Raw genomic sequence first — 27,145 nt, 5'->3', positions numbered from 1 at the left:
ATTACAATAATTATTTTGATGATCAGATCAATACTTTTTAATAGAATGCAATTGCAAATTAACTCAAACCTGAAACGTATATGTCGTCAAAATTAAATTTATTTCAACAATTGCAAAGATGAAAAGAGTGAATGTATTTGACGGTTTCAAAGATTTCACACGACTGTTTTTAATGATGATCAACTATAACAAGCAACTTAGTTGAATTGATATCCCCCGCCAATATGCCTCTGGACACAACAGTTTTATATTTGACACTCAAAAAAGCATTTTTTCAAGATACAAAGGGCCATAACTCCGTTATTAACAGATGATGTACAATGCCATTTGGCGTGCATCATCCTCTGATCCATATATATACTCATACCAAGTTTCAAAGAAATCCGCCAAAGCACTTCCACGATATGGCTCCGGACGGACGGAAAGACGGACGGACGAAAAGACGGACGGACGGACAACGCCAAAACAATATCCCTCCGCCTATGGCGGGGGATAATAATAATTGATACTAATATTAATCTAAATTAATATGTATTTTAGTTTATAACGCGCGCTTTAAAATGAAATTGTCTGACTTAATACAGTTTGTTTACACAATTAACTACAATGACGTCGTATTTTGTGCCAAGAAACCAAGGCATGTAATTTTTTATTATTCAAAATTGCTGTTCCTTAAATTCATTTCCCGTGCATGCGCGGATATACCGATAAATGTTAATCGTGACGGCAAACACTTAATTAATTTTGTCTTTTTTAAATAGCATATCTCATCACACTGCTGAGTATATTTATCTTCAATGTCAGTTGTAAACAATGATTATCATTAAATATATTCAGAAATAGAACATTAGTTTCAATATTTGAAGACGGTGTAATGTTTGCAAATATACAGCATATAAGGAAACTTATTCAACGCATTATTTCAGTAATTATAACAACAACAATTGCTTACTTATAAGGCCAGCCTCGTGCAAATTGGACTGCAAATCGTCCTAAACAGCATATATTTCAATAAAAAGACAAGTAAGAATACGAAAGGATGCAATAATATGTACTTAGTCATTATTGTAGATTTTGAGTTCTAATTGAACTGCATTATATGTATAGTGTAAATCAAACATAATGATTCATATTATTTAAATATTTATCCATTTATTTCAGTTATGCACTATTGTCGTTTAAGGCGTATATTAATGTAATGGATAGCGTAACTTTACGACGCGCCCTAAGTGTAAGTACTAGGACGCCATCCATCCCGGAGCTTTTTAAACTTCAGTATCTGAATGTTAGAGGCACTGAACGGTTGATCTTGAAGGAGCTCCTGAACATCTACGTTTGCGAAGAACGTCCCATCATAACGGTGCTCGTAGCAAATGTTAGCGATGTCATGAAGGTTGCAGTTCGTTAACAGGTGGTATAGTTCAATAACGGAATACTTGTAAAAGTCTTCACTCGTTTGTCCGGGGCATAGGATACTTTCCATGCATTTCTTCGATATCGTTGCATACCCTGCTTTCTCGTTGGCTTCTTCGGAGTGAGTAGTTACATTCCAAACTCGCCCCTATATGCCACACGAAAATCAGGATTCGTAACGCTTTCCTGTGTTTGTGATGTACAACATATATTTATCTCGTTGAGTGATACAGTGGTTATTGCTTAACACAGACGTCTTCAGCCGAGTTCCCATCAGTTATCAGGTGTTTCACTCCTTATTTCAGAACACCCTCTTGATGGCGGGGTAGCAGTGTTGATCAAGCACTGCTCGTCTGTGATGGCTTCCATGTTGTTTCATATCGTCGTAGCAAGAGCCAACTGGACGCCCTCTCTGCTTCCTTACCAAGGGTCCGTTCAGAGCTTGTCCTAGTCCTGCCTTTGGTGCCCAAATTTCTTAGCGCTTTCCACACGGATTGTGCAGGGAATCCCCTACATCCTACTTCTACAGGGAAGATCCAGATGGTGAACCATCTCTCTCTGCACATACCTGCCAGTTCTTGGTACTTTGACTTCTTCCTTTCATTTGCCTCATCAGTTCTTTCTTCCCAAGGTAGTCAGTTTAATTAACTAAATACTCTATTTTATAATACCAAAAGGAAATCCCAGACGGCTACAATACTGATCAGTTATCTTAAATATATTTGTAAATATCTTTTTAAGCACATTGGTGCATTGGTTTCAAGTTTTAATTTTTACGAAGATTTTACAGCAGATCAGATGCCGAAAGGTACGCGTGATGCTGGAATGAAAAAAACACAGTTTTGCATTACTCAGACTTTTATATTTGTTTAAAAACGTATGAAAATAGTATTTAAGTGACCGTCTTTGGTATTTATATTTTTTTTAAAGGGCTTATTATCATTGGAAACTCAAGGCGACACGTGTCAAATACAAACTACGATAAAACGACTGTTTTCTAATATTAAGATTCGACTAGATTAAAACAAGTCGCACGTGTTTAACTGAAAGTTTAAAGAAGTCTTCAAGTACAATTTATAACTTTATATTTTCACAAAATTAATGTGCAAATAATTAATTGTGGAGCGCATCGTTATCTACAATATATATTTTGAGAAACATAAGTTTGTTTGACAAAGGTATGCTATGTGATTTGCCTTTCTGATATAAGTTTCATAGCGAAGAGTTTGAATAAACATGTGTTCATTATTTGATATATTGTGTTAAGAGTAAGATATAATGTCATATAAATACTACTTTTTAACAAGCAGTTATATGTATATATGTATATAAAGTGTATAGAACATTGGATTATCAGACTTCGCCAGAGGCTGCCGAAATTGGATTCATAACATCAATAAATTATTGGATAATTACGGGTTCAGTTATGGCTTTAACTGCGTTCATGAAATTAATGTTAAAATTTTATAACTCATTAAAAAATTTAGAATTATAGATACATATAAACAAAATCGGCACCGTACACTAGAAAATAGTACATTGTTAGCCATGTGTAGAACATTTAAGTCAAATCTTAATCAAAGTACTGGCAGCACTGGTGTGACGATGATTTTGAAGAGGATGGATATAAAACATCAATTTTAGTTTATCTATATCACCACAATTGTGTATGTTGATACGAACATTTGGGTACGAAAAAAAATTTGGTACGAAAAAAATTTGCGTACGAAACATATTTGGTACGAAAAAAAGTTTAGGGGTACGGGGAAGTAGTACCCGTGGGTAACTTGACCCATTGAGCGAAACTGGGAGGCGGGTCACATTCTTGTTCATTAAGTATGGCAATACATTCATGATGATTCTCGAAAGTAGGTATGAGCACATAGCCGGACCATGTGAGCTCAATCGTATGAGCACTTGACTATCCGAGTTCGCCCACGAACATATGGATAAGTTAACTAATAGCGAAATGACCTTATACATGTATATGCTGAAATCTAACAATCGAACGAAATATCAAACATGGTATGTACACTTAGGTGGTTGTGTAATTTCTGTTAGAATATCGTATTCAATATGTAAATTTTAAATGATTGTGCCCGCACTTGAGTTTGTTGCCTTGTTTGAGTCTATACGCGCCTAGGCTGCACCCAGTGTGTGTATTTGTGTTTTTCCAAGGTAATGAGTTACCTCCGCGCTGAGGCTGCATAATGTTGGGACCCGGAGTGTGTCCAGCACTCCTACCTAATAAGATTAGATTGACGACAGTTGTGACGAATTTTAAATGATAGCTGCAATTTCCAGCTATTTGTTTTGTACTGAAATACTTTTTAATTTTTATATGGTTAAATGCTGCGGGGGGGGGGGGGTGAGATTTTCCGGAAAAAACAACTGTCAGGAATGGTGACCACAAAACATACAAAATATAAGATTGCGCCGGGAGCGGGAATCGAACCGGTGTCGTAAAGGTGAAAAAGCGAACGTCCTTACCACTGCGCTATCGGGACGGACAATTATGCAAAGAAATGTTGTTTTATCTATATATATCATAGCAGTGCAGCGTTTACAATTTGCAGGTTCGAAATCGTTCGCATTCTTTAGTTTTGTGATCACGTAAAAAGTTAATTTTACATGTTTTTATTCGCAATTTATTTACTAAATCGAGAACAAATATCAAACAAAATAGAGAAAATATATAATTGTTTCATTGGTCCATAAAAATAAAATGGATGTAAAATTACTAATTTGAAATTAACGTTCTGATACACTTATTGAATCTGTTTCCCCAGGATATGCTGTTCTATTAATATGTACCTTTATCAACACGAACGACAACTCTGCTAGGAGAATGTTATCAATGAAAATCAACGAGCAATCTCCTACGCAGTGGCGAATGCCAAGGGAAGTAACTGAAAAATCGAGTTATCTCAAACGGACTGGCTCGGTCTTTTACATAGGTCGCCATTGTGAAGAATTGTTTTACTAGTTATCAAACCTTGGACGCTGCTGTTCCAGCATCGTCAAAAATGAGAATTACCTAGACTTAGTTCCGAAATTTTTTATTTATGCCGATTAAGATTATCGGTTCACCCCCTTCGTATAGAGTGGTTGATATAATGAAAACACTATTGCTACACAAGAAAGATATTGTCTTTGTTGTAATGCAACGGATATTGAGGCCGAATTTAATTTTGTATGTATTTGTTCAACACTTGTTGATATAAGAAATAAATAAATAAATAAATGTTACTATTATAATCCATCTGTTATTCCGTATGTACAATTGCTACAATCAACCAATAGGTCTGAACTAATAAAACTGTGTTTATTTGTTAAGGAATAGTTGAGTATCAGATCGAATGTGTTAACGTAATTTACCAATTGTTTATCCTTTGTACTTCAATATACATTTGGTTTGCATATATTTATGTTTTGTTGCCATTTATTTTTTCTGCGAATATACAAGTTGACATATATCAATACCAACCACATATGATGTTGACGATATACATTGTGCAAGTCAAATAAAATGTCTGTCTGTCTGTCTATATGGAAGGAAAATCTATAAAACTTAAATTATACACCTGTATACCCATTAAAAAACTGGGAAGGACATGGATTCAATACATGAGAATGGTAACTTTATGTAATGAAACGTCTTCGGATACACGACAGATATATCTATGAAATGTAATCCATTTATGCCTAGTGGACTCTCCAATCCTTCTAAATTGGATCAATTTATTTCCAAAATTAGGGATGTTTAGTATATTTATTTCTATATTCAGAATATTTCTTACAGAAATTGCTTAAAGCAAACAGCGCAGACCCTGGTGAGACGCCGCATCATCTGGGTCTACGCTGTTTGCATATATGGTTGTTTCTTGTTGAGTCGTGGGTTCTTAAGAGTCGTGGTCATAGAGATCGCGTGAAATTACGTAATAGAACGTTCCCACATTATGCATTGTTCAATAATGTCAAAATAAAGTTTATATCAAACTATTTTAATACATTCTACTTATAACAATACTCATAACCATAAATATAAATAAAGTAACCTGTTTGTTGAAATCCCAGCAAAGTGCTCCCTGTCTGAGAAAGTACTTCCTGTTGCAATTGCACTGACGAGTAGGAAGTTCACCTGTTAGGCATTCACGTATCACTGAAATTGCACATTTTTGTTTGCTTTACGAAAACTTATTCAATAGCGCAATAAATATAAGATAAATTAAACTCCTGAAATAATTATGGGAGATCGATTCTTGTTAACTCCGTTAGCTATACATTTCATTATTCGAAAAATGTCTACCCTATATATAAATTAATTAATAACATTACACAAAAAAATTCAACACAGTTATGATGAAACACAAAATCAAATAAAACATGTGATTTCACTAACCTACTCCGAAGTTGAAATAGTCTACCGTCTTGTCCAAAAGTAAGTTCACTTTAGCGGGCATATAACCTTCAGTTCTTCCAAGGCGAGCAAGCTTCTCATCCGCACATTTTATTTGTTTTTCGCCTGCTGCTAAAACTTTGGCAGATCCAAAGTCTGTCATCCGTACATTTAAACTTTCATCCACAACGATATTCATGGACGTGACATCTAGGTGCAAGATCCTTCGTCTTAAATATATAGATGTTGAACTAATAACAGTTAGTGTACTTAACAAAGAGTGAATGTATTGTTAGTACATGTATTACTATCTACTTTATTTTTGGAAAATGTGTAGTTACAAAGCACACACGCAGACAGAAGACAGGACATAACACTCTTTTCAATACAAAAATAAGCAATAATCATCCAGCTGCATTATCTGGAGAAGAACAATCTATATTTTGAAATTGGAAATTATAAAGGAAAGGAACATACGCGAGTTTTAAACTTAATGGGACATTTTTAAATCTAAACAAAGCAAATTAAATCAGTTTATAGAACAAAATACGTGAATGGGTAATTTAAAGTGCTAAGCTTAATTAAACGAACTCCAGCTGTATATATTTGAACCTTATTTGCAACTTGAGGTACGTTTCAAATCAACAAACATCTGACACTTTATTTTGTCCATTTATTATTTTAAATGTTCTGACATGCTTTAAATGTATGCGATTAGGATCGAGATTGGGCTTACATATTCGTTCACATGCTTTTAAAGCAAATATTTCGGGACCAATAAATGATGTTTATTTTGTAAAAATTTTGTTTTGCACTAAACCAATATTGTACAAACACTTTAAAGTGTATGCCAAGTTTCTTACGTTAATTCTTGCATACATGTATTCTAGCTTTTTTGCCGCAAAATAGAATACAGTTTTACATTTATATGTAGATCTATTCTAACCTGTGAAGGAATGCGATGGCTGAGGCGACATGATATAGCACACGTACTCTTTCCTGCCAGTTCAATAGTCCTTCGTCTAACAGTTCTCTTATGTTGACGTTTAAAGCGGCCGCAAAGAGAGTCAAACTGCAAATTGTTTTATTTATAAATCAGATTTAGTAAATATAGGAAAAAGATGTTCAACTTTGTGAAAAAAGCATGAAAATTTGTATATAACCATTTTAAGGTATGTTGAATTCAATAAGATGTGAGGACACACGATTGGATAACGCTATATGCCCTAAAATGAGGCCCAATAAGGGGGCCCATTTATCATTTTTTATTTTTGAGTAACAGGATACAAAACAAAAACCAATACATATTTTTTCCATTTACTATTGTTTCTTTATCTAAAAATGTATCAATATTTAATATATCAAACATTTTTATACTAACAACACAGTAAAATTACGAAAATGAGGCCCCAAAAGGGCAAAAATCTAAAATAATGGTTTAGATAGACATTTAATGCTTAAAAATGTCCATTTATTGAGCTTACATATAATATTTAACTAAATTGATCTTAATAAATGTCCTACAACTTTTTAAATCCAAAACTAAACAATTCCTGCCCCAAAATTAATGAGGCCCCTAATGGGGAACACTAAAGTAATACGTACTCTTTGGTAATGCAAATAATACAAATAATGTTGAATCACTTGACCAATAAAAAATCTTAAAATAATTAATTATTTTTGCATTATTAATATCTCATAACAAGTATTACATATTTAATTATTAAGGTAAAAGCAATATATGAGGCCCGACATGGGAACATACTAATAATTGTTTGGCGTATATCAGCTTCAATACTGAGTATCAGCTTCAATACTGAGTATGAGTAAAATGAGAACATGATTAAGCCAAACAATACCTAATATATTTTTTTTCATATCTATTCATAAACTTCAGTTCATATCAAATGCCTGATATAACATATAATAATTATATTTCAATTACAAGCAAACAAACTAACAAATGAACTTGATCAAGTCTAAACAACTTCAGTGTTGAATATGTTATCTTAATTCTGTTAGGTTCTTGTAATATTTGATAGTAGTAATTGTCTCCAAAACAATGGTAATTCAATCGTCTGTTCATGTATGGTTAATGCATAATTATACACAACTAAAATGATCAGTAGATTATTATAGATAATTCCATAAGTTCTATACAGCAGTAATTCGTACTGATGTCATGTATTCATATCATATAAACCTATTTATAATAGAGTGTATACTTAAATGTATCTAATACTTTTGTTTTATACTCGTATTATGCAAGTATCTTATTCTCTTACACAAAGGCCTTCACGATGGCACAACTGTGTACAGAGTAAATTTGCCTTGATGCATTTACAACTACCAGAGCAGGTGTTTTTACAGTTGCATTTGATAAGCTCTCTACAACTCTTAGCAGCTTCCGGAAGAGAAGTCCAAAATGGGACCCACGTGTCATTATTTTATATCCATCCCCAGTCCCTAGGATTAGACAACTCAGGATTCCCAATAATGGCTTGACCCCAAACGTGACCTGCTTGATACACAGCCCTATTAACATGCTGGACAAGTGCGCATCTGGTAGGTGGAATGTTTTCAATCTGTCTATTTCATTGAGAAAAGAGATGCTTCCTAGCTTCATTTACAGACGCATTGGATGAGGTTTTGCTGTACAATAAGATAATGTATCATTCCACAACTTTGAAATCCTCATCTGTCTCTGAATGTAAGGGACTTGACAACCGTTTAAATACTGGAAAAAGATGAGGGAGCGTAATGAATAGCGTGAATGCTGTATTTTTGCCAATGCCTGCAAATGCAGAGACGGTATCGCATCCTGAAAATGCATGAACAAATAAAAGGCCAAACGAAACATCTTTGCCCAGACGAGTGGCTATTAAATGAGCTGGTATGTACCTGAAATGTTCGGCGTGTCCAAATGCTAGCCACAGTTCACAATTTTCAAACTGACTGATGGTGCAAATCGTTAGCACTAAGACATCTGTGTCAGTTGCATAAAGGCATTTCTCGCTTGTAGCCTTGTTTATACGTATCCACAACATGCAAAATCATACGAGAATCAGCTTCCTCATGGTTGCAAAGCTGGATATTGCTGATATCTGGTTCCACTGGCTCAATGCTGGTGTTAGCAACTAAAACATTCTCTCTGTAAGTGGTCAGAACCACCTTCCCTTGTGGTATTTTCAAAAGACTCATTTGTGTTGCCAGAAACTCGTAAAGTGTTGTTTTGTGTTCATCAACCCTTAAGAATGATTTCCAGTTAGCAGGAATTCGAGTCGATCCGTTTACTCTGATTTTATCGCCTGTCCCTCGACTGTGTCTAGTATGTGCTTTGAGGCTGTCGGGTCTGTATGTATCCCATACTACATCGATCCTGTCGACTGACATAAGCTGCATAGATATATAAGGTAATACAAGCTTCAATGCATAATCACTGAACGTTAGAACTCTCTTGTCTGGCCTGTTGGGATCCAGGGACTGAACAATGGCAGCACCATTTATTATGCTAACCTCTACAGGACGACTCATCTCTGGCGATTCCTCTTCTCTTTCTAGACACTTCAGTAGGTCTGCTTTACTAACTAGTCTCATCTTATTATTTTCTGCTATAGATGGGGGCCATGCATGATTTTCGGGTTCAAAAAGGTGACTAAATCACCGTCTCTCACCTGACATGAAATATACATTCTAGAAAATAATTGAATGTCACTTTTCATACTCTTAACTTTTGATGCCGTTGCTTCTTTCTTTCCGGACCTAGTTCGAAAAAGGGGAAGTGAATTTTTCTTTATTGTCTCGTAAAAACCTTTCATATTGTTGCATAGACGTTCAACAATCATAGATTCGTACTGAGCTTTTCCAATTGATTCTTCTGTCTTGACTGACATGATTACCTCAGGATACATAACAACTTTTGTGTCAAGTGTATAAAGGTCTGTCGTGTCTCCTTCAAAGGGATTTCCCATATCATCTATTGTTTCGACTAGCTGGCGTACCTGAGTCTGAAACTGCTTTTGTTCAGTTTGTTTCTCCTCATGGTGTTTCGTATCATCTGAATTGTCTGTATTATCACTCCATAAGAATGCGTGACGTTTCTGGTGCAGACACCATCCATCTTCGAAGTGCATCTGGTTTTTCGGTTAGATCAACGAATCCACCGTCACCCTTTATTATAGCATTCTGCTTCTCATAAATTTGGTGGTGAGCAAGTGCTGAAAGTCTGTGTTTAGTTTTATTTGTTACAAATTGTCCTCTTGTGAACTCTTCGTGGACATCGATACTTCTTTCTTGAAGTAAAATTAAATCTTGTGAATGGACCGTCAGCCAACGAGCATAATTAACATGGTCCATTGCAAACATCCATGGCACCATCTTACCCAAGCATTCTAAATACATCTCGTAATTAGCCGCCCTTTAAGATTTCATAAACTGTAAAAACAGTATTTCAAGCTCCATTGTTTTATTCCAGTACGCAAATTGAGGATGGATATTATCCATCATATTTGACCACTGCTGATAATCTAACTTTTTAGCACTATCTGTGACTCTTTCGGTATACTCTTTATAAGCTTTACACTTCAATATATAAAGAGCAGCTACCATCACTTGGTGGGCCCACTGACCACGTGAAGTACTAGCACCTTTCTGTATGCTGTCAGCTCTACCAGCCGTGGCTACTCCAGCTGTGGTAATTTATATCAACCACAGGAGACTAGATCTAATTAATTCATTTAATTATATAATTTAACTCCATTTCAACACTCCACTACCATATATCATGCTGGATACTCATGTGGATAATTCCTGTAAAGTTGATTGTTAAAAAATGTTGTTTTTTAACTTACTGATTAGTAACATAGTTATGTATATTATGTGAACATTTGTTATGTGATTTACAAAGGTGAAGTTAGTATTTGGTGTAAAAAAAATTTTTTTTTCATGAAATTTCCTTGCTAGAAAAGTTTGGCTTACAATTATGACAATACTAAATATGCATTATATAGCAGCTTATCATTCTATTATTATAAACTGACAAGAATTCTATAACGTTTATGTGGCATACTATTTATGCTATCTCAACTTGTTTATATGAACATTTATAGATGTACATTGAAAAAGTAAGGAATATTCAATTGTATACTTCTGAATAATTTGATATCTTTATTATAATTTTATATAACATAATTATAATTATGCTCTGATATCATTACATACTCTTCGCATACATATATATATATATATATATATATATATATATATATATATATATATATATATATATATATATATATATATATATATATATATATACTTTCCATTACATAGTTTAATTAACATTAATTAATATGTTGTTTAATTAAATAATAAACAATGTACATGTTCTGTTTTGTTCTTTATATTGTAATCCATCATTAAAATACAAGCACGATGCTCTTTATTAAAATGTGCTTTAGTTAATCAATATTATCTCTTTAATACATATAAGCTCGACAAAATAAGGTTTAATAAAATGATTTACCTATAGATTTGAAATGAAAGTAAATACTATATGACACGGGTATTATATATATTTACTTCTTATGTTATACAAGTTTGTATATATACTAAAGGTAATGTACTTATAATCTCCCCTTTCAAGTACGAATTTGGAGGATTATCATGTAATGCATTAATGCATATCCATACAATTTCAACAGTCCACACACCTCTCATTCATAATATTGCATTATTTTAATATTTAAATCATTTTAACACAATAATTGTGACATATAGCAATTTCAAGAAAATGTCTATCTCAGAAAAGCCGTTTTTACCTCCCTTTTTGTAATTGGTTTAAAAGTAGGTTCAGGACAGATAGAGCGTATCCTCACGTCTTATTTTATTAAGGGTATATTAAATAAGCTTCATACAAATGTTGGTGCTTTCTTCAGAAAGTTGAACATCTTTGTCATTTTATGTGCCATAACCTATTCACTGAATGTTGGTATTACAGTTTTAACATAATCGCCTAACGATACTTGGCATCAGCAACATTTTCATTTACTCTATCGGTCTCTAAAAGCACTTAGTTAAATTATGCCTAACTTTCAATGTATAAATTACGCATTGCGTTAATGGTATTGCGGAATCATTAAATGTTATTCAACATATCATAAACGTGTATTATATCATTGAAAATCAAACATACACGTGGTATGGTTTTAAATGCAAATATTACAATTTACTATTTAAAATTTCAATGATTCTTTCGTAGCAGACGAAAGTATTATCTTTACGGTGAGTGAAAGCGGCACGCATATACCGGTGCAATGGCGAAATGTCTCAAGACAGCTGTTCGAAGAACCTGCATAACGGATCAATATGAACATTTTCAAAGTGTACTTATATATCTGTGTACCAAGCGCATAAATAAAAGCAATTGCTTTAAAACATAATTTGAATTGAAATGGTGGTGTTCATCCAATTTCCCTAAATACGAACAATAAGTCTATCTGCGGCCGTTAGAGAGAACTCTTATCAATGTCATATTTTTATACACTTTTGATTCTGTATTACGTGTCTGGGTGCTAAGTCTAGCGATGTCGGACTGTTTAGCCACTTCCCTCTTGTTCGATTAAGTACTTCGAGCTGTAATAATATTACTCTCCTACTAGTGCAAGAGTGTACAATATTCATATTATTTTAGCAGCTTGAATTCCTTTAAATAAAGTTTGTTTTACATTGCTAAACATGCCAAATAAAGCTGCACAATAAATTGAATACAAAAGGCTGACTGGAAAAATATCCTAAACAATAGACTTAACAAACCAATTCACTAAGCAACCTTCCATTGTACAGTCTTCGTCATCTGCAACTTTACATCGTTTTATAAACAGCTTTCGTCTAAATCCTGGTACGGACTTGTTGCCTATCACAAAAAATATGTAGTTAATAGTTTTTACTATAAACCTAGTAAAGCCTAGTAATACTGAAAGAATTGATTACAATACATGTTTCATAAGCGAACACAAATTCTGCGCATAGTTATGTCTATTTTTTAACATATCTTAAATCAGCCTCTTACATATTACGTTAGGATGGTCGTTTAAAACAGTAAATTATGATTGTTCATTTTTATATGATACGTTTAATAGTTTACCACGTATACGAAATATTAAAATCAAATCCTGATATATATTCCACGTCTCTAAGAATTGTACTCGTAATTGCAGTTTTCACCGCCTTGGAGCTATTTTTTTTTATCAAACAATCAGATGTACATTTGAACTCTCTTATTGAAATTTTAGTGTGCTTTACATATTCGTCGACACCACATATACATACTAAGCTCGAAGAACGTAACATCCTGGATCCCTTCTCTGGTATCCATGGCCGATGGAAAATAATTTACAATTAATTGATATTGTTGTTGATCTAGTAACCATATACGACCGTCAAACGGACTTGCTGTGTTATCACACATTTGCCGTTCTAGAGGAACCTTCTGTGAAAGCAAACAGTTTTTCAGTTTTGAATCAGACATTCAAATAAATCTGACAAACAAATAGGACACTACAAGACAAATATTTGACATTATTGACCAAATGTCTGGTAAAATGTCAACCTGGTCAGACAATGTTTCTAAAAGAGCATTGCGATGTTTATAGTCATACTTGTATAACCATTTGAATGACTTGTACAGATCTGTTAACAATAGGAATATAAATTTAATCATAACAGTTAAATGAATTAACATAAATAAAAGCATAATTAATACAGCTAGATACAACTTGTAAGATGTTTAAACGGTTAATATATATTAAAAAAACAAATGACGAAGCACACGATTGTCCATTCATATACCGACATTACAACATAATAACCATCTACATCTGTGATTTTGCACACATTGTCAATAAATAGCATCATATAATTAAACATCGACAAATTTCCACGAACAAGCCGTAAACATATAAAAAGGTAAAAATCCGTTTAACAAAGCATTGATATTTATACTTTAGAATTAAACAATGTTGTTATTTTTCATGGAAGCGACCATATATGCAGACAAAAAATGACAACCTTTGTGCGTTTGACTAAACTTAAAGTCTTACACAAAACATCTTCGTCGCAGTTTCGATTGATATAAGGATATCCGAGTGTGTTCTGATACAACCTTTTTTTATTTGTTTTTCCCTGCCTTTTCCAACCAGAAACATCATGCCCAATGTTGAATGATTGTCTGAAATTATTTTTGTTTGTTTAAAAAAACGTTGTAAATACGTATACGTATCCACCGTTTGTTATAATTAACAATAACGGTTATTATATAACGAGAGTAATAATAGAATAGGAAGAATTTAAAGTAGAACTATCTGTTGTTGTTCTAGTATTAGTAGTAGAAGAAGTAGTATTAGTAGTAATAGTAGTAACAAAAGTAGTAGGATATTGATGTACTACTGATGAAGGCTATGACCGAAACATGTTTGGTACTTACGACATTTTAATAAACAAAAGTGAAGTGTGCGTACGATATTTAAATTTAGTAATAGTACTAGAAGTAAAAGTAATAGAAGAAGTAGTAGTAGTAGTAACAGTAGTAGTAGCAGTTGAAGTAGTAGTAGAAATAGTAATAGTAGTTGTAGTAGTAGTAGTAATAGTAAGTAGTAGTAATAGTAGTAGAAGTAGTAGTTACTGTAGTAGTAGTAGTAGTAGTAGTAGTAGTAGTTAGAAGTAGTAGTAGTAGTAGTAGTAGTAGTAGTAGTAGAGTTAGTAGTAGTAGTAGTAGTAGTTGAAGTAGATAGTAGTAGTACTAGCAGTAGTACTACTACTACTAGTAGTAGTAGTAGTAGTAGTAGTAGAAGTAGTAGTAGAGTAGTAGTAGTAGTAGTAGTGAAGTAGTAGTAGTAGTAGTAGTAGTAAGTAGTAGTAGTAGTAGTAGTAGTAGTAGTAGTAGTAGTAGTAGTAGTGTAGTTAGGTAGGTAGTAGTAGAAGTAGTAGTAGTAGTCGTAGTTGTAGTAGTAGTAGTAGTAGTAGTAGTAGTAGTAGTAGTAGTAGTAGAGTCGTAGTCGTAGTAGTAGTCGTCGTCGTCGTAGTAGTAGTAGTGTAGTCGTCCTCGTTGTAGAAGTAGTAGTAGTCGTAGTAGTCGTAGTCGTTCGTAGTCGTAGTAGTAGTAGTCGTAGTCGTCGTAGTCGTAGTAGTAGTAGTCCGTCGTAGTCGTTGAGTCGCCGTAGTAGTAGTAGTCGTCGTCGTCGTAGTAGTAGTAGTAGTAGTAGTAGTAGTAGTAGTAGTAGTAGTCGTAGTAGTAGTAGTAGTAGTAGTCGTAGTAGTAGTAGTAGTAGTAGTAGTCGTAGAAGTAGTAGTAGTAGTAGTAGTAGTAGTAGTAGTAGTAGTAGTAGTAGTAGTAGTAGTAGTAGTAGTAGTAGTAGTAGTAGTAGTAGTAGTAGTAGATGAAGTAGAAGTAGTAGTACTAGTAGTAGTAGTACTACTACTACTCTAGTAGTAGTAGTAGTAGTAGAAGTAGTAGTAGAAGTAGTAGTAGTAGTAGTAGTAGAAGTAGTAGTAGTAGTAGTAGTAGAAGTAGTAGTAGTAGTAGTAGTAGTAGTAGTAGTAGTAGTAGTAGTAGTTGTAGTAGTAGTAGAAGTAGTAGTAGTAGTAGTAGTAGTAGTAGTAGTAGTAGTAGTAGTAGTGGTAGTAGTAGAAGTAGTAGTAGTAGTAGTCGTAGTAGTAGTAGTAGTAGTAGTCGTAGTAGTCGTAGTAGTAGTAGTCGTAGTAGTAGTCGTAGTCGTAGTAGTAGTCGTCGTAGTCGTCGTAGTAGTCGTAGTCGTCGTAGTCGTCGTTGCCGTAGTCGTAGTCGTAGTAGTCGTCGTCGTCGTAGTCGTAGTCGTCGTCGTAGTCGTAGTAGTCGTAGTAGTCGTCGTCGTCCTAGTAGTTGTAGTAGTAGTCGTAGTCGTCGTAGTCGTCGTAGTCGTAGTAGTAGTAGTAGTAGTAGTAGTCGTAGTAGTAGTAGTAGTAGTAGCAGTAGTAGTAGTAGAAGTAGAAGTAGTAATAGTAGTAGTAGTAGTCGTAGTAGTAGTTGTCGTCGTAGTAGTAGTAGAATTATTAGTAGTAGTTGTAATACAAGTAGTAGTAGTAGTAGTAGAATTAGAAGTAGTAGTAGTAGTAGTAGTAGTAGTAGTTGTAGTAGTAGTTTTCAGAAGAAGTATTGGTAGCAGTAGTAGTAGTAGTAGTAGTAGTAGTTGTGTAGTAGTAGTAGTAACAGTAGTAGTATTACTAGTAGTAGAAATAGTAGTAGTGGTATAAGTAGTAGTTGTACTAGAAGTAGCAGTTGAAGAAGTAGTAAGAGTAGTAGTAGTAATAGAAGTAGTAATAGTAGTAGAGGTAGTAGTAGTAGTAGTGGTAGTTGTGGTAGTAGTAGTAGTAGCAGTCGTAGTAGTAGTAGTAGTAGTAGTAATAATAGTAGTAGTAGTAGTAGTAGTAGTAGTAGTAGTAGTAGTAGTAGTAGTAGAAGTAGTAGTAGTAGTAGTAGTAGTAGTAGTGGTAGTAGTAGTAGTAGTAGTAGTAGTAGTAGTAGTAGTAGTAGTAGTAGTAGTAGTAGTAGTAGTAGTAGTAGTAGTAGTAGTAGTAGTAGTAGTAGTAGTAGTAGTAGTAGTAGTAGTAGTAGTAGTAGTAGTAGAAGTAGTAGTAGCAGGTTGTTGCTGTTGTAGTTGTCGTTGTAATATTAATTTGGTTGTTGTAATAATAGAGGAATTGGTATTTGTAAAACCTTTTTTAACTTACCATCATCACTTTTGAATATTTTCACGGAGAGCAAGTCATCAAGATTGTAATTGTCCGCAGTGCCCTGAAAATATGTTCAATTTCTTAAAAAAAATCGCAAGTCGGTATAACTAGTTGTTGATGTTTAATTTAAAACAACATCCATCCATTTTGACATTTACTGATGCACATCCAGAAATGGAACTGATATTGTTTGATTCAGTCATCTCACATAATTTTAAGAGATGCTAGTTAATAAAAAGCAATTAAGGAACTGGATACAGTTTTTGATACATTTCTTTTAATGAAAGACAGCTTTTTAACAGTTTGCAAAGTATTTGCTTGGACTTAAAACATCTTAAAAAATCTTTTTTTATCACTTAATGCTTAAACCATACGTTATGTTTTGAAAAGACAAGTATGAAGCATACGTTATCGCCTAGATGTAGTAACTGGTCATTAATCAATACAATCCATGTCTTTGTTCCCACGAAGAACTGAAAAATGCAAATAATTGATTGAGCGTTTTTCTTCTCTGGACATAACATGTCTGTACACTCACATTTTTTGGCAAATGAATACTTATATATATTTATTAAACCATAGATAAACTATCACAAGGAAATTAATCTGATAGACGAAGAATGAAGAAGAACATGTTAACAAAAACTGGAAATATTTGAGTCCATTAGTCGTGCCAAAACAGTATATTGGTTAAATTTAACACCTATGAAATGCTGAAACATACACGTACCTGGTGGATATCTAACAGTCGTCTCTTTAAATATGTGATTGCTGCTTGCTCCGCTAAATGAAAATGTATGACCTAAAATAGAAAGCAAAAAATGCAGAAACCAAATTTAGGGTTAAGGTTGCCTAAACTATGCTTGCAATTAAAACACGTCGTTATGTCTTTATTATCATGCAAATTTATTTAAATTATTGTCATTACTGCCATTTCATTTCCACATTATAACGTATTCCTTAAAATCATATGCAACCGAAACTGAAATCTTTACGAAAACATTACAACATTTGTTTAATTCTTGTAAATTATCCGAACCATAATCAGTCACAGTCATTAAGGCACTCCATTTGAACGTGATATACGTATACATTTTTTACAAACAGAGTTGAAACGATGAAACAACACTATGACTATGGTCTGTCTCTTTGAATCCTGTTAAAATTAAAGTGTAATGAATACTTAACACCCAACTTACAAAAAGCGGGTGGGGTGGGAAACAAATACCTGTGAGCCTTCAACTGATTGTCCTTCGAACCCTTTCTCTTCTGTGAATATTACTATAATGCCCTCATGCTTTTAACATAAAAATAAACAACATTCAAACATGACAGCATATTATAGATGTATAAAGTACGGAATATTCTCTATTGATTATCATTACAGTTTAAAACATAAAACAATTATTTTTATATATTTTGTGAATAATTATTATGGATATACATGATTAATATTGCTAACTGCGTAAAATATAAGTATGTGTGTATTATAAGTATTCAAAAACACACCTTTGTTTCTATACTATACTCAAAAATTAATTGCAAACCTAATATTAAAAACCAACTTACGTCTTTTATCTCCATATATTGTTTACTTAACTGAACTAATAATACAAACAATTGTTCACAAACCAATAAAATACACAGTTTACGCCTATGAACATGTAATATTCATATAAAACGTATAATATACGTTTAATATGTAATACTTTGTAAAACAGTTATATTGTTGTATGTGTGCAATATGCCCTGAGATCAAACGGAGAGTGCACATACAGAGCAAGTGGCACGCTGTGCGCTATCTGTTGTAATACTTTATGTTTCGTTGAGCTTTTTTCCATATTCTTTTTTGTTGGTTGTGTAGAACTGTCTTTAAATTATAATAAGAGTTTAGAGAATTGTTAAAGTTATTCCTCGTGCTCACATCTAACGTGTAAGTAACGTTTTTACTTCAAAAAACTTAAATTTGTATAACGGTTTTGTTCCACTTTTTGTTTGATTTTTTATTTTTATTTTTTAGCAGTCAAATAAATAATCAATTCATTTTATATGGATCCTTTACACCCATTATTGATGCTTCTTACTGTATTTGCGATGATGATCTGAAATATTAACTTTATGATGCTATATTCTTAAATATTTTTCTACCCCCTCCCCAGCTTTATTCTTATATGCCTTTATGTTGTTTTGTATTGTGCTGTTTTGTACTGTTTTGGCAATTGGCTACTTGCCTTAAATAAATGACCAACTAAGTGTATCTAATACGAATGCAATACTGCTCCATCAGCTGGAGTTTCACTTCTTTATATTGTCAAAGGAATAAATTACACCGAGGACAAAGCAGATTGTTATTTATACCGAATTAACCGTGACTAATAATGTTCAGTATTATCATAAGCCGCCAGAAAACTTCCTTAGACATAAGTTGTTCTTCAGAACGAGACGAATAGACGTCATATGATGGTATATCTAAACAAACATTAAAAAGTCAGACAAAAATTCTAACTTGCTTGTTACATTATTATAGGAATTTCGAATATCCACACCCATTATAAGGAAATATTTTTTTAGCAAGCTACCGTTTATGAAAGGAAAACCGTTCATAAATACCAAAGGGCAAATTGCCAATAAAATATGAGGATAACACACAATATGACATTAAAGTTAAAACAATAAAGCTTGGGTAAACATCTTTAAAACAATATAACATGCTTAAACACTTCATGAGTCATGTCGGTGATCATTGAAATATACATGGTTAAATAGTTATACCCTTACCTTCAAGGAAACTGTTAACTATGTCTTTGATATCTTGTATGTCTTCTCCCTTACACGTAGAAAAAGTATACACTATATTTTAATTTAAGCGGGATTAGGAACACAAACCAAAATATGACCAAGTAGCTGGGAAGAAAAATGTTTACCATAATAAATGCTGTTACCAGAGACTCTTTTTTGCCAAACATTTTAACATAAGCGCCACAAAAAAATCAACATTGGTTTGCCATTGCTTTTATTTGAGATAGCGTTAACGTGTCTGATGTTTAGTGATCAGTTGATTTGAATGTAACATGTTGTTTGATGAGCGCAAAATAGTCCAGACAAGCAAAATATTATTTGAATGCAGTGTTATAAGAAATATTACCATGTTGCAAGTGTTTAGTATGCTGGTACTTACCATATTCATAACAAATCTGAATCGCACAATTGTTTCCACGCTCTCGACTTGGCGTTTTTGTACAATTTTGAGAAGCGTGCGACTTATTGTTTCACTTTTGTTACACAAAGTTCGAGGCCAAAGCCCACTTCATAAAGGCAGGAAAAGAAGCATTGAGGGGATATCGACGATATGCGTTCATAGGGGCTAAATTATTTGGTCTTAAAATAAGAAATTGGCCTTAAACAAGGATAACTGACTGATGCCTTCTGCAAATGTCTTTAACATATTTCCTAAGTTTGCAAAATCCATTAAAGGGTACAGAAGATACGGAGCGGGCACGAACAAAATCGCTTAAATTGTTGAGTCCTTGAAGAATGTCATTGACCCTGAGTCGGCGTATCTGAATCATGTCTTTTGCACTTGGTCTAATTACCCGAAAATTTGAGGAAATGGTCATAAAAATCCGGACATAGGCGGTACGGAGCGATGACTGACAGCTGACAGACAAATTGACAGAAAAGGGGCATTTCTAAAATGCTCTACACACGTTGCGTCTGGGAATGAAAAACACTCTATAATAAAATTACCTTTATATATTTGGCGTCTATCGGATTGAAACTGACCATCGCCGTGATGCCGTTTGCAACTTTTTTCTGAAAAATGTATTTTTATAATAAACAAGAATATTATCCTTTCTAACATATACTTAGGTATCACAACTCTTAACACTTGTCCAAACATGTGTAAATAAATCATTTCACGTTGAGAGTAATGGTTAATTACTAGTTGTTATATTGATGATATTTTATTGCCATTGTTGAGTCGAGCTAGAATACAACTGTTGTACACATTTGTTAACTTTTCGACAAATGTTAAATGTAAATATAATAAAAGGCTTTATAGTAAAATACTCAGTCCGTGAAGTTTTGGGATCAAGTACCTTTTCTCCGTAGTTTTGGACCACATCATGCACATCGAATTCTAAGGCCTTTGTATATGGCATTGGACTTGCCAAAATCATTTCTAACACCTCTTTGTGTCCGAACCTGTAGAACAACTTAAAATCGTGAACTTGTTTACATGGTTATCCCCACTTTTCCTACTTAGGCTTTGAAGATGTTCTAACCCTCTAGAACCCACTTGTCAACATTGTGCTTTCATTATCTCAAAACAATAATTACATATTAAGGAGGAGTGAAGTAAAAAGAAAACAAATATTAACGAGGACTGTAAAATAAAATGCGATAATTAACCACATGTTGATTACTTCAAAGTAATTTAAAAGACCAAACTTGAGACGATACCTTCATTTTACCTCGTATTTATTTTAGAGCCGAAAATTGCGTCATTGTTTAATATTAACAAATCTGTACAAAAGAGTGAGGCTTTCTTAATAGTGTACATGTTTTGCGTACATTAATGGGTTTTCGATGGTACATTAATTATTTGCAATTGTATAAATCTGTGCATTTGTTAATTGCGCAAACTATGTGGGATGAAAAATCAGAGGCGCCATCGAGCCAAACATGGGCGAAGGAACGATTTGTGTTGTTGTTATAGCTGGTAAATCATTTCATGTTGGCGCCTCTGATGTGTTGTTATGGCCTGTTTGGTTTTGGGAGTGGGGGGGTAGGGTGTGCGTGAAAGTATCCAACACGCGGGAGAGCCAAAACAGCAACCTCTTTTATTTTTTAGCCTGAAAGGTATACTGGAATTTGAAATTCTGGCCCATCCATGTTTAAGAGCATCATTTCAAGTATGACATTTCGACGAAGGATTATATGAAAGTCAGACATTATACTCTCCCTTGTTCACATGCAAAGGTAAACTTCCGCGAAGTGAAATTACTTATTCCGAGCATAGCCTGGCAGTTAAATAAAACGTGATGACGGTCGGTTAAAATATCATTGCTATTCCATTGGATTGTTGTTAAATATCACAGGTTTTACTGTGAACCATATATTTTGTTTCCATTACAAGGAAAATAGGACAGATTTTCAGAAAATACAAACGATTTGCAGAAAATAAGAAAACTTAACTAACAGAAGGGCATAGTTGATATTGCTGTATGCATTATTAGGAAAACGAAAGTGTCATAAAAATAACAAACACATTCATACTCCAATACTTGAATTAGAACGTCACCGTTATACATTAGTACTTGTTTGATGTAATATCAATAGCAATATTTATTATTAAGTTATAATTAGTAAATTGTTAGTATTAATTTTTTTCGGGAATGCATTTTTCTTGTCTTAGTTGTTTATTTTTTTCTATTATCACTTATTGGTGTTTAATGCTAGAAATCAATTCCAATTATATTGACTAGCACGTACTTTATCTAATTGAAATATAAGTTATTAAATAGTAGAAAATATTGATACAAATCTAAATCTCATAAGAACATACCTACTTCGCTGGATGCATCTAATCTCCGAACAAGGTAATTATACCGAGTTGTCCAACAATATATTGGAAAATGAAACACATAACGTATAACTACGACGGAATATATAAAACAATGAGGTGATTATGACACAAACAAATAATTTAATCATCTTCAAATATGCTTAAATCCTTAGTATGGTGAATTTAAATTGGGCAAGTTTATACCTAAACAGAGCTAAGAATTCAGACAATCAATAGCCTACAAGTATGTTCGTGAAAGTTTACGGAAATCTAAAGTAAGATACCTAAACAGAGCTAAGAATTCAGACAATCAATAGCCTACAAGTATGTTCGTGAAAGTTTACGGAAATCGAAAGTAAGATTAGCATTATTTTAATACATATATACAGTTAACTTTTTGTTAAAATTTGAGACGACGTTCGTTCTTATTCTATGTTCACGCATTTACGCACATAAAAGATAATGTTACCACGATCGAATGGCTTTGAAAACCTTTTACGACATTTTGAATTTTGTAACAGCAGATGGCCACTTACTTCTTGTTGTGTTAACATCCAAAAGTAATGAAAACACGGAGCGCGCAACTTTGCGTATGTGTAAAATAAATAATGTGTTTTAGTCCGGGTAGATACTAACTTTGCAATAAATCTTAGTTTCGGGTCTGCTTGAAATTGGATACCTTGAATACATGCAAATGGGTTATTTGATTATGCGTATTAATATAATAGAGCTATAGCTTGAACAAGCAATTATTATTTGAATACATATTTAATTATATATTAAATACTAAAATTGATTTACGCTATTCATGAAGTTTGTAATAAATACAAAGTAAACAAGAGTAAAATACACTATCTTAAAAACAGAAGAAATTTATAATCAAACATTGACATTTAAATTTGGTTTTCGATCCTTACATTGATTCACTTTAAAACGAAATTGTGAAGAGACTGTTATATCAATGTTTTTCGGATTAACACAAGGAAATGTTTTTACTCATGCTTTGTTTTGTGGAAGGCATCTTATAAGTATTGCTCGGAATTAAAAAACAACAACAAAGAAAATCGAAAAGAATCAGTAAAAAAGATGTGACCAATATGCACTCGCGTCCTACAGTAATATTGTGTGTGCCACACATAATAAAGAAGTCCGGGCCGGGTACAAGGCTATGTCAATCGTTAACCCGCTCGGGGAGGTTAACACTGCAGTGAGTGTTACACTGTGTTCGTGCTGTTTAAATGATAGGAAATCGAAAGTACCTGAACAGGTTAAATATTCGCAACTTAATCTAGAATTTCAAACGTTTTTATATTTATACTTTTATGATGTAATATCTTTATAAATTGATTGCACCGAGTCCTATGAAATTGTTATTTGTGAACTTCATTATTACCGGTAATACTTGTATACTTTTCTTGATTGTATTGTGTTTCTATTGCCATTAACGAGGTGTGTTTAATTATGATGGACGTTTATTTAATATGTAACTTGTGAAGATATAAGGAGTTATAAAGCCTACATGTATGAGTTAACAGGAGTCGACAGTAAGAAGAAAACTATTACAGTACATATATGTTTTTTTCTGTTGCATTATGTTGTTCCTCATGGTTTTTTTACGCGAAAAGTACTTTAACCATCCGTTTAAACGATCTAATGGTTTTGATAACATTTAAATACAGTGTAATTGTGAGGCAATCCTATAATGTTTCGTCATGTTATCTTACCTGAATATATGGTGCTCATGGTAGGGTAGTGTGATCACTATATGTGTTTGTTCTTCTTGCGTAGTCACATTTAGGGACCATCTGTTTCGTTTAACCTTGACGAAACATGCACATAATGTTTGTCTAGACAATATCTAGGCAATGCTTAATCTGGGTCAAGTGAGTTTAGACACCACTAGTCTAGTGGAGAGGGTAAAATCTAAGGAAAGCCTTTTTATCACTCTTGAAAAAATAATTGATTAACTGAATCTTGGTTAAACTTGCCCGTTGCAAATGGTGGCTAAACGGTACCTCGCATTATGTTAATATGTTAAACATATGGCTATCATAAAGCATGACTTGATTGTGTAAGGTTATTGAAAGAAACCATCATATGGTGTTTTGAAATAATAAGTCTGGTCCGTTTATAAAATACTTTAAACAAGTTGGATTTATTAAAAACTGGGGAATGGTTTATATTTTCCTAAGAAACGTCTTTAAGTGAAAAAAACCCAGTTCTTATTTAAAATTGTAATTTTCTTCTAATGTTAATATTCAAAAAAATAAATATATCCTTTTCATGAAAAGGGACTTTTTCAGTGTATGACTATGCGGCTAATTGTTGATTTTAAACTGCTTGCAAGAACCTGATTTGTTAACACTAGTATTAATCTCTTTGAACTTTATGAATAAGTTGGATTCGTTCAGGAATGTGCTCGTCAGTGAGCGCTTTTGTTCCACAATGACTAAGTAGATTATATTTTTTTTTCAAAAGAATGTTTTTTAAATATTGTTTACAAATGTTCATTGTTTGGTCCTCTCCCAAAATACTTTAAAGTACCTCGACCTGATTCAAAAACATGATTAGAGATTGCAAATGAAATACCTTTTCAACGCTAACTATAACTTGCTTATGCCTTAAATTAGAGAAATCTACACAAGATTTTACGCAACTGTTTTTAGTTGAGTAACTCAAAGTGAGTTGTTTTGTTCTGTTTCAGGAATGGCTGATACAACGTTGGTTCAAGTGTTTACTCAAAAGCGCGAGTTTGAATTAAACTGTGGTAAGATTGCCTACGAGCAGGTATATAAAGGTCATTCTGGGGTGAATGTAGACTTTATAGCTATCGATAAATGTTTTAGAAACGAAACAGTTACGATGTCCGACGATTTGAAACGGGCAATAAAACAAGTGAAGAGGTAAAACAATGATTCACTAACCTAGCGGACGGACATGGTCATGTAAAAGCTACCGACTACGGAACATTTATTTTCATTTTTCTCACGACTCTCAAATCCAACCGTCGTCTCGTCGTGGATAAAGACGATTCGTTAGCATTTGAAGACATATTCGACACCATCAAAACTAAACCCGTAATGGCAGGGAAGCCAAAGATTTGTATCGTTCAAGCGGATGATGAAGAGATTGTCAAAAAGATTGCCGAACAGCAGCCGCAGGATAAATCGAAATTAAAACTTCCACAAGATGCCGATAGGCTTGTAATAATGTCAACTCTTCCTCAGGTGTTGTCAAATCTTGATATAATCAATTTGCCTAGACCAAACATACCATACTATGAAATGTACAAATCAGAGGGCATGACACAATGTTATAACTTGAAGTATACCCCTGTTGCATTATCAGAGGGTATGGCAGATATTCGAACGAAGGAGCAGGAAATGGAAGCATCACCACTAATACAGGCATTTGTTACAATTGTCAAAGATAATAGATCGAAGGAAAAAGTTCTTGACCTTTTTTCTTTAACACCATTGCTAAACGGAAAAGTAATGATATGATAACTTCTTTCAAAGAATCGCTGACAAATATTCATTTTCCAATTCCATTTGTAAGCTCTACTTTAACACGAAAAGTCCATCTGAAGTAATAAAAGAAATGAAAAACGTAAATTTCAAGTGAATGGTAGATAGAAATGTTGGATTAACGACTGTATTAAAGATTTTTGGATTGTGGTACATAAAACAATAAACATCATGTTTATTATGTTTGAATGATGAGTTTATTATTTTTGAATAATGAAGTTTTCTTTCACACTGTATTATTACCATTGGCAAATATGTCATGCACGAGTATTTGACTTAAGTAATATTCATATGAAAAGGAAAGGCAAAACTGTCAAATTGTGTCAATTAGGTGTCTACAAAATTGTACTGAAGAGAAATGTATCTTCTGAAAACGTTTGTATAGCATAGAGGCGCAAATCATTCGAATTAATTTTACACGGGTTTATAATTATTTACATCAGTTATAATTCGATTTTGTTATAAGTAAGAGCTCAAAAGCTCAGATACTTTAAGACACATACGCAACCACACTTTGTGTTTTGGCCCTTTGATCTATAATTGTGTCAACACCTTGACCGTGCTTTATATTTATCAATAATATAGGTCTCAAAAGTGTTTTTATAAAAGATGATAGATTTATATTATTAAGGTTTTAGGTCTGTTTCATCTATTATTACAAAGTTACAATTCGTTTGGCTCTGGTTTGCATCTAACTATGTTGTAGTTCATTCCTGATGTCTATAACCTATATTCTAATTTCTTTCTACACGATTTGAATTGTTAAGCCATGCTGGTCATTTTCTTTTTTAATTGCTCTGTACCAAGAATGATGCTTGGGCTATTACAGGTGGTTATCCCAGTTGTATTTACTTTTTGTATGTGGTGTTTTGTTTCTCGCTGTTTAATATTTGGTTCCGTGCTATAAATACAATTACTTTATCTCCAGCTGACGCACTTGAATGTTCAATTTTTTATTTGTTTGATGAAAATTGTTTTTAAAAACCACTTTTACAAGGAACATACACTCGAATTTGCGGCTCTAAATTGCTTTTCGTCTGTACATTTCTAATTAGAAATAAAATAGCCGTTTGTTACATATATATCGGATGTTGGTATTTATATTTGTGTCAATTATGATTGCTTTGACTTCTAGGACATTTAACTATCTAAACGTTAATGCAATTTTATCAATAAATGCATCCTCTCAAACGATGAACTACGTGTTTTCACTGAACATGTATTGGAGGTAACAGCGGCAATGTGTTCGCTGAAACTGACAACAAAGAACGATTGATCTGTTTTGAGAGAAATTTGAAATCGAAAGAATGTTTCACCGTCATCCATTCGTTTTTTTTCTTTACATACACCTGTGGTGTTTAACATTATAATCTTATCTAATATGCTGCGAAGGTTACTATAATATTATTGACTATATGATTTATTTCCTTAATTATGTCAACTGTTGACCTTTGGACACGTTCATGGTAT

General features: G+C 33.3%; 1 protein-coding gene and 1 long non-coding RNA gene across 3 annotated transcripts; one reads left to right on the top strand and one right to left on the bottom strand.

Moving 5' to 3' along the window:
- Positions 1-612: 612 nt before the first annotated feature.
- LOC127847900 (uncharacterized) lies at positions 613-22,513 on the bottom strand. Its single transcript, XM_052380131.1, has 17 exons — positions 22,153-22,513; positions 20,680-20,785; positions 20,327-20,392; positions 19,358-19,406; positions 18,973-19,048; positions 18,149-18,179; positions 17,808-17,876; positions 17,310-17,381; positions 16,987-17,052; positions 16,577-16,640; positions 13,912-14,039; positions 13,142-13,301; positions 12,626-12,725; positions 6,759-6,884; positions 5,816-6,042; positions 5,472-5,575; positions 613-2,233 (listed from the first exon to the last, which is right to left on the bottom strand). Exons 1-17 carry the CDS (start codon positions 22,164-22,166, stop codon positions 2,198-2,200), a joined length of 1,494 nt encoding a protein of 497 aa, XP_052236091.1. The 5' UTR covers positions 22,167-22,513; the 3' UTR covers positions 613-2,197.
- Positions 22,514-22,713: 200 nt separating this feature from the next.
- LOC127847901 (uncharacterized) lies at positions 22,714-26,866 on the top strand. 2 transcript variants are annotated; one of them, XR_008034237.1, is made up of 2 exons: positions 22,714-23,415; positions 24,853-26,866. It is a non-coding gene; the product is annotated as an uncharacterized LOC127847901 (long non-coding RNA). The 2 variants fall into 2 exon arrangements; XR_008034238.1 differs by having other exon boundaries at positions 22,714-23,543.
- Positions 26,867-27,145: the final 279 nt, after the last annotated feature.

Source organism: Dreissena polymorpha, chromosome 10, assembly GCF_020536995.1.
Source record: "Dreissena polymorpha isolate Duluth1 chromosome 10, UMN_Dpol_1.0, whole genome shotgun sequence".
Lineage (NCBI taxonomy): Eukaryota > Metazoa > Mollusca > Bivalvia > Myida > Dreissenidae > Dreissena > Dreissena polymorpha.
The sequence above is the reverse complement of the archived record's forward strand: the minus strand, read 5'-3'. Positions and strand labels throughout refer to the sequence as shown.

What these genes read in the sequence shown, in the direction of transcription:
- LOC127847900 (XM_052380131.1), bottom strand. An exon ending in CTGCGACGAAGATGTTTTGT is followed by an intron (nt 13,302 to 13,911) that starts GTAAGACTTTAA and finishes TTGCTTTCACAG; the next exon opens with AAGGTTCCTCTAGAACGGCA. An exon ending in GAAGGTTGCTTAGTGAATTG is followed by an intron (nt 6,885 to 12,625) that starts GTTTGTTAAGTC and finishes AACAATTTGCAG; the next exon opens with TTTGACTCTCTTTGCGGCCG.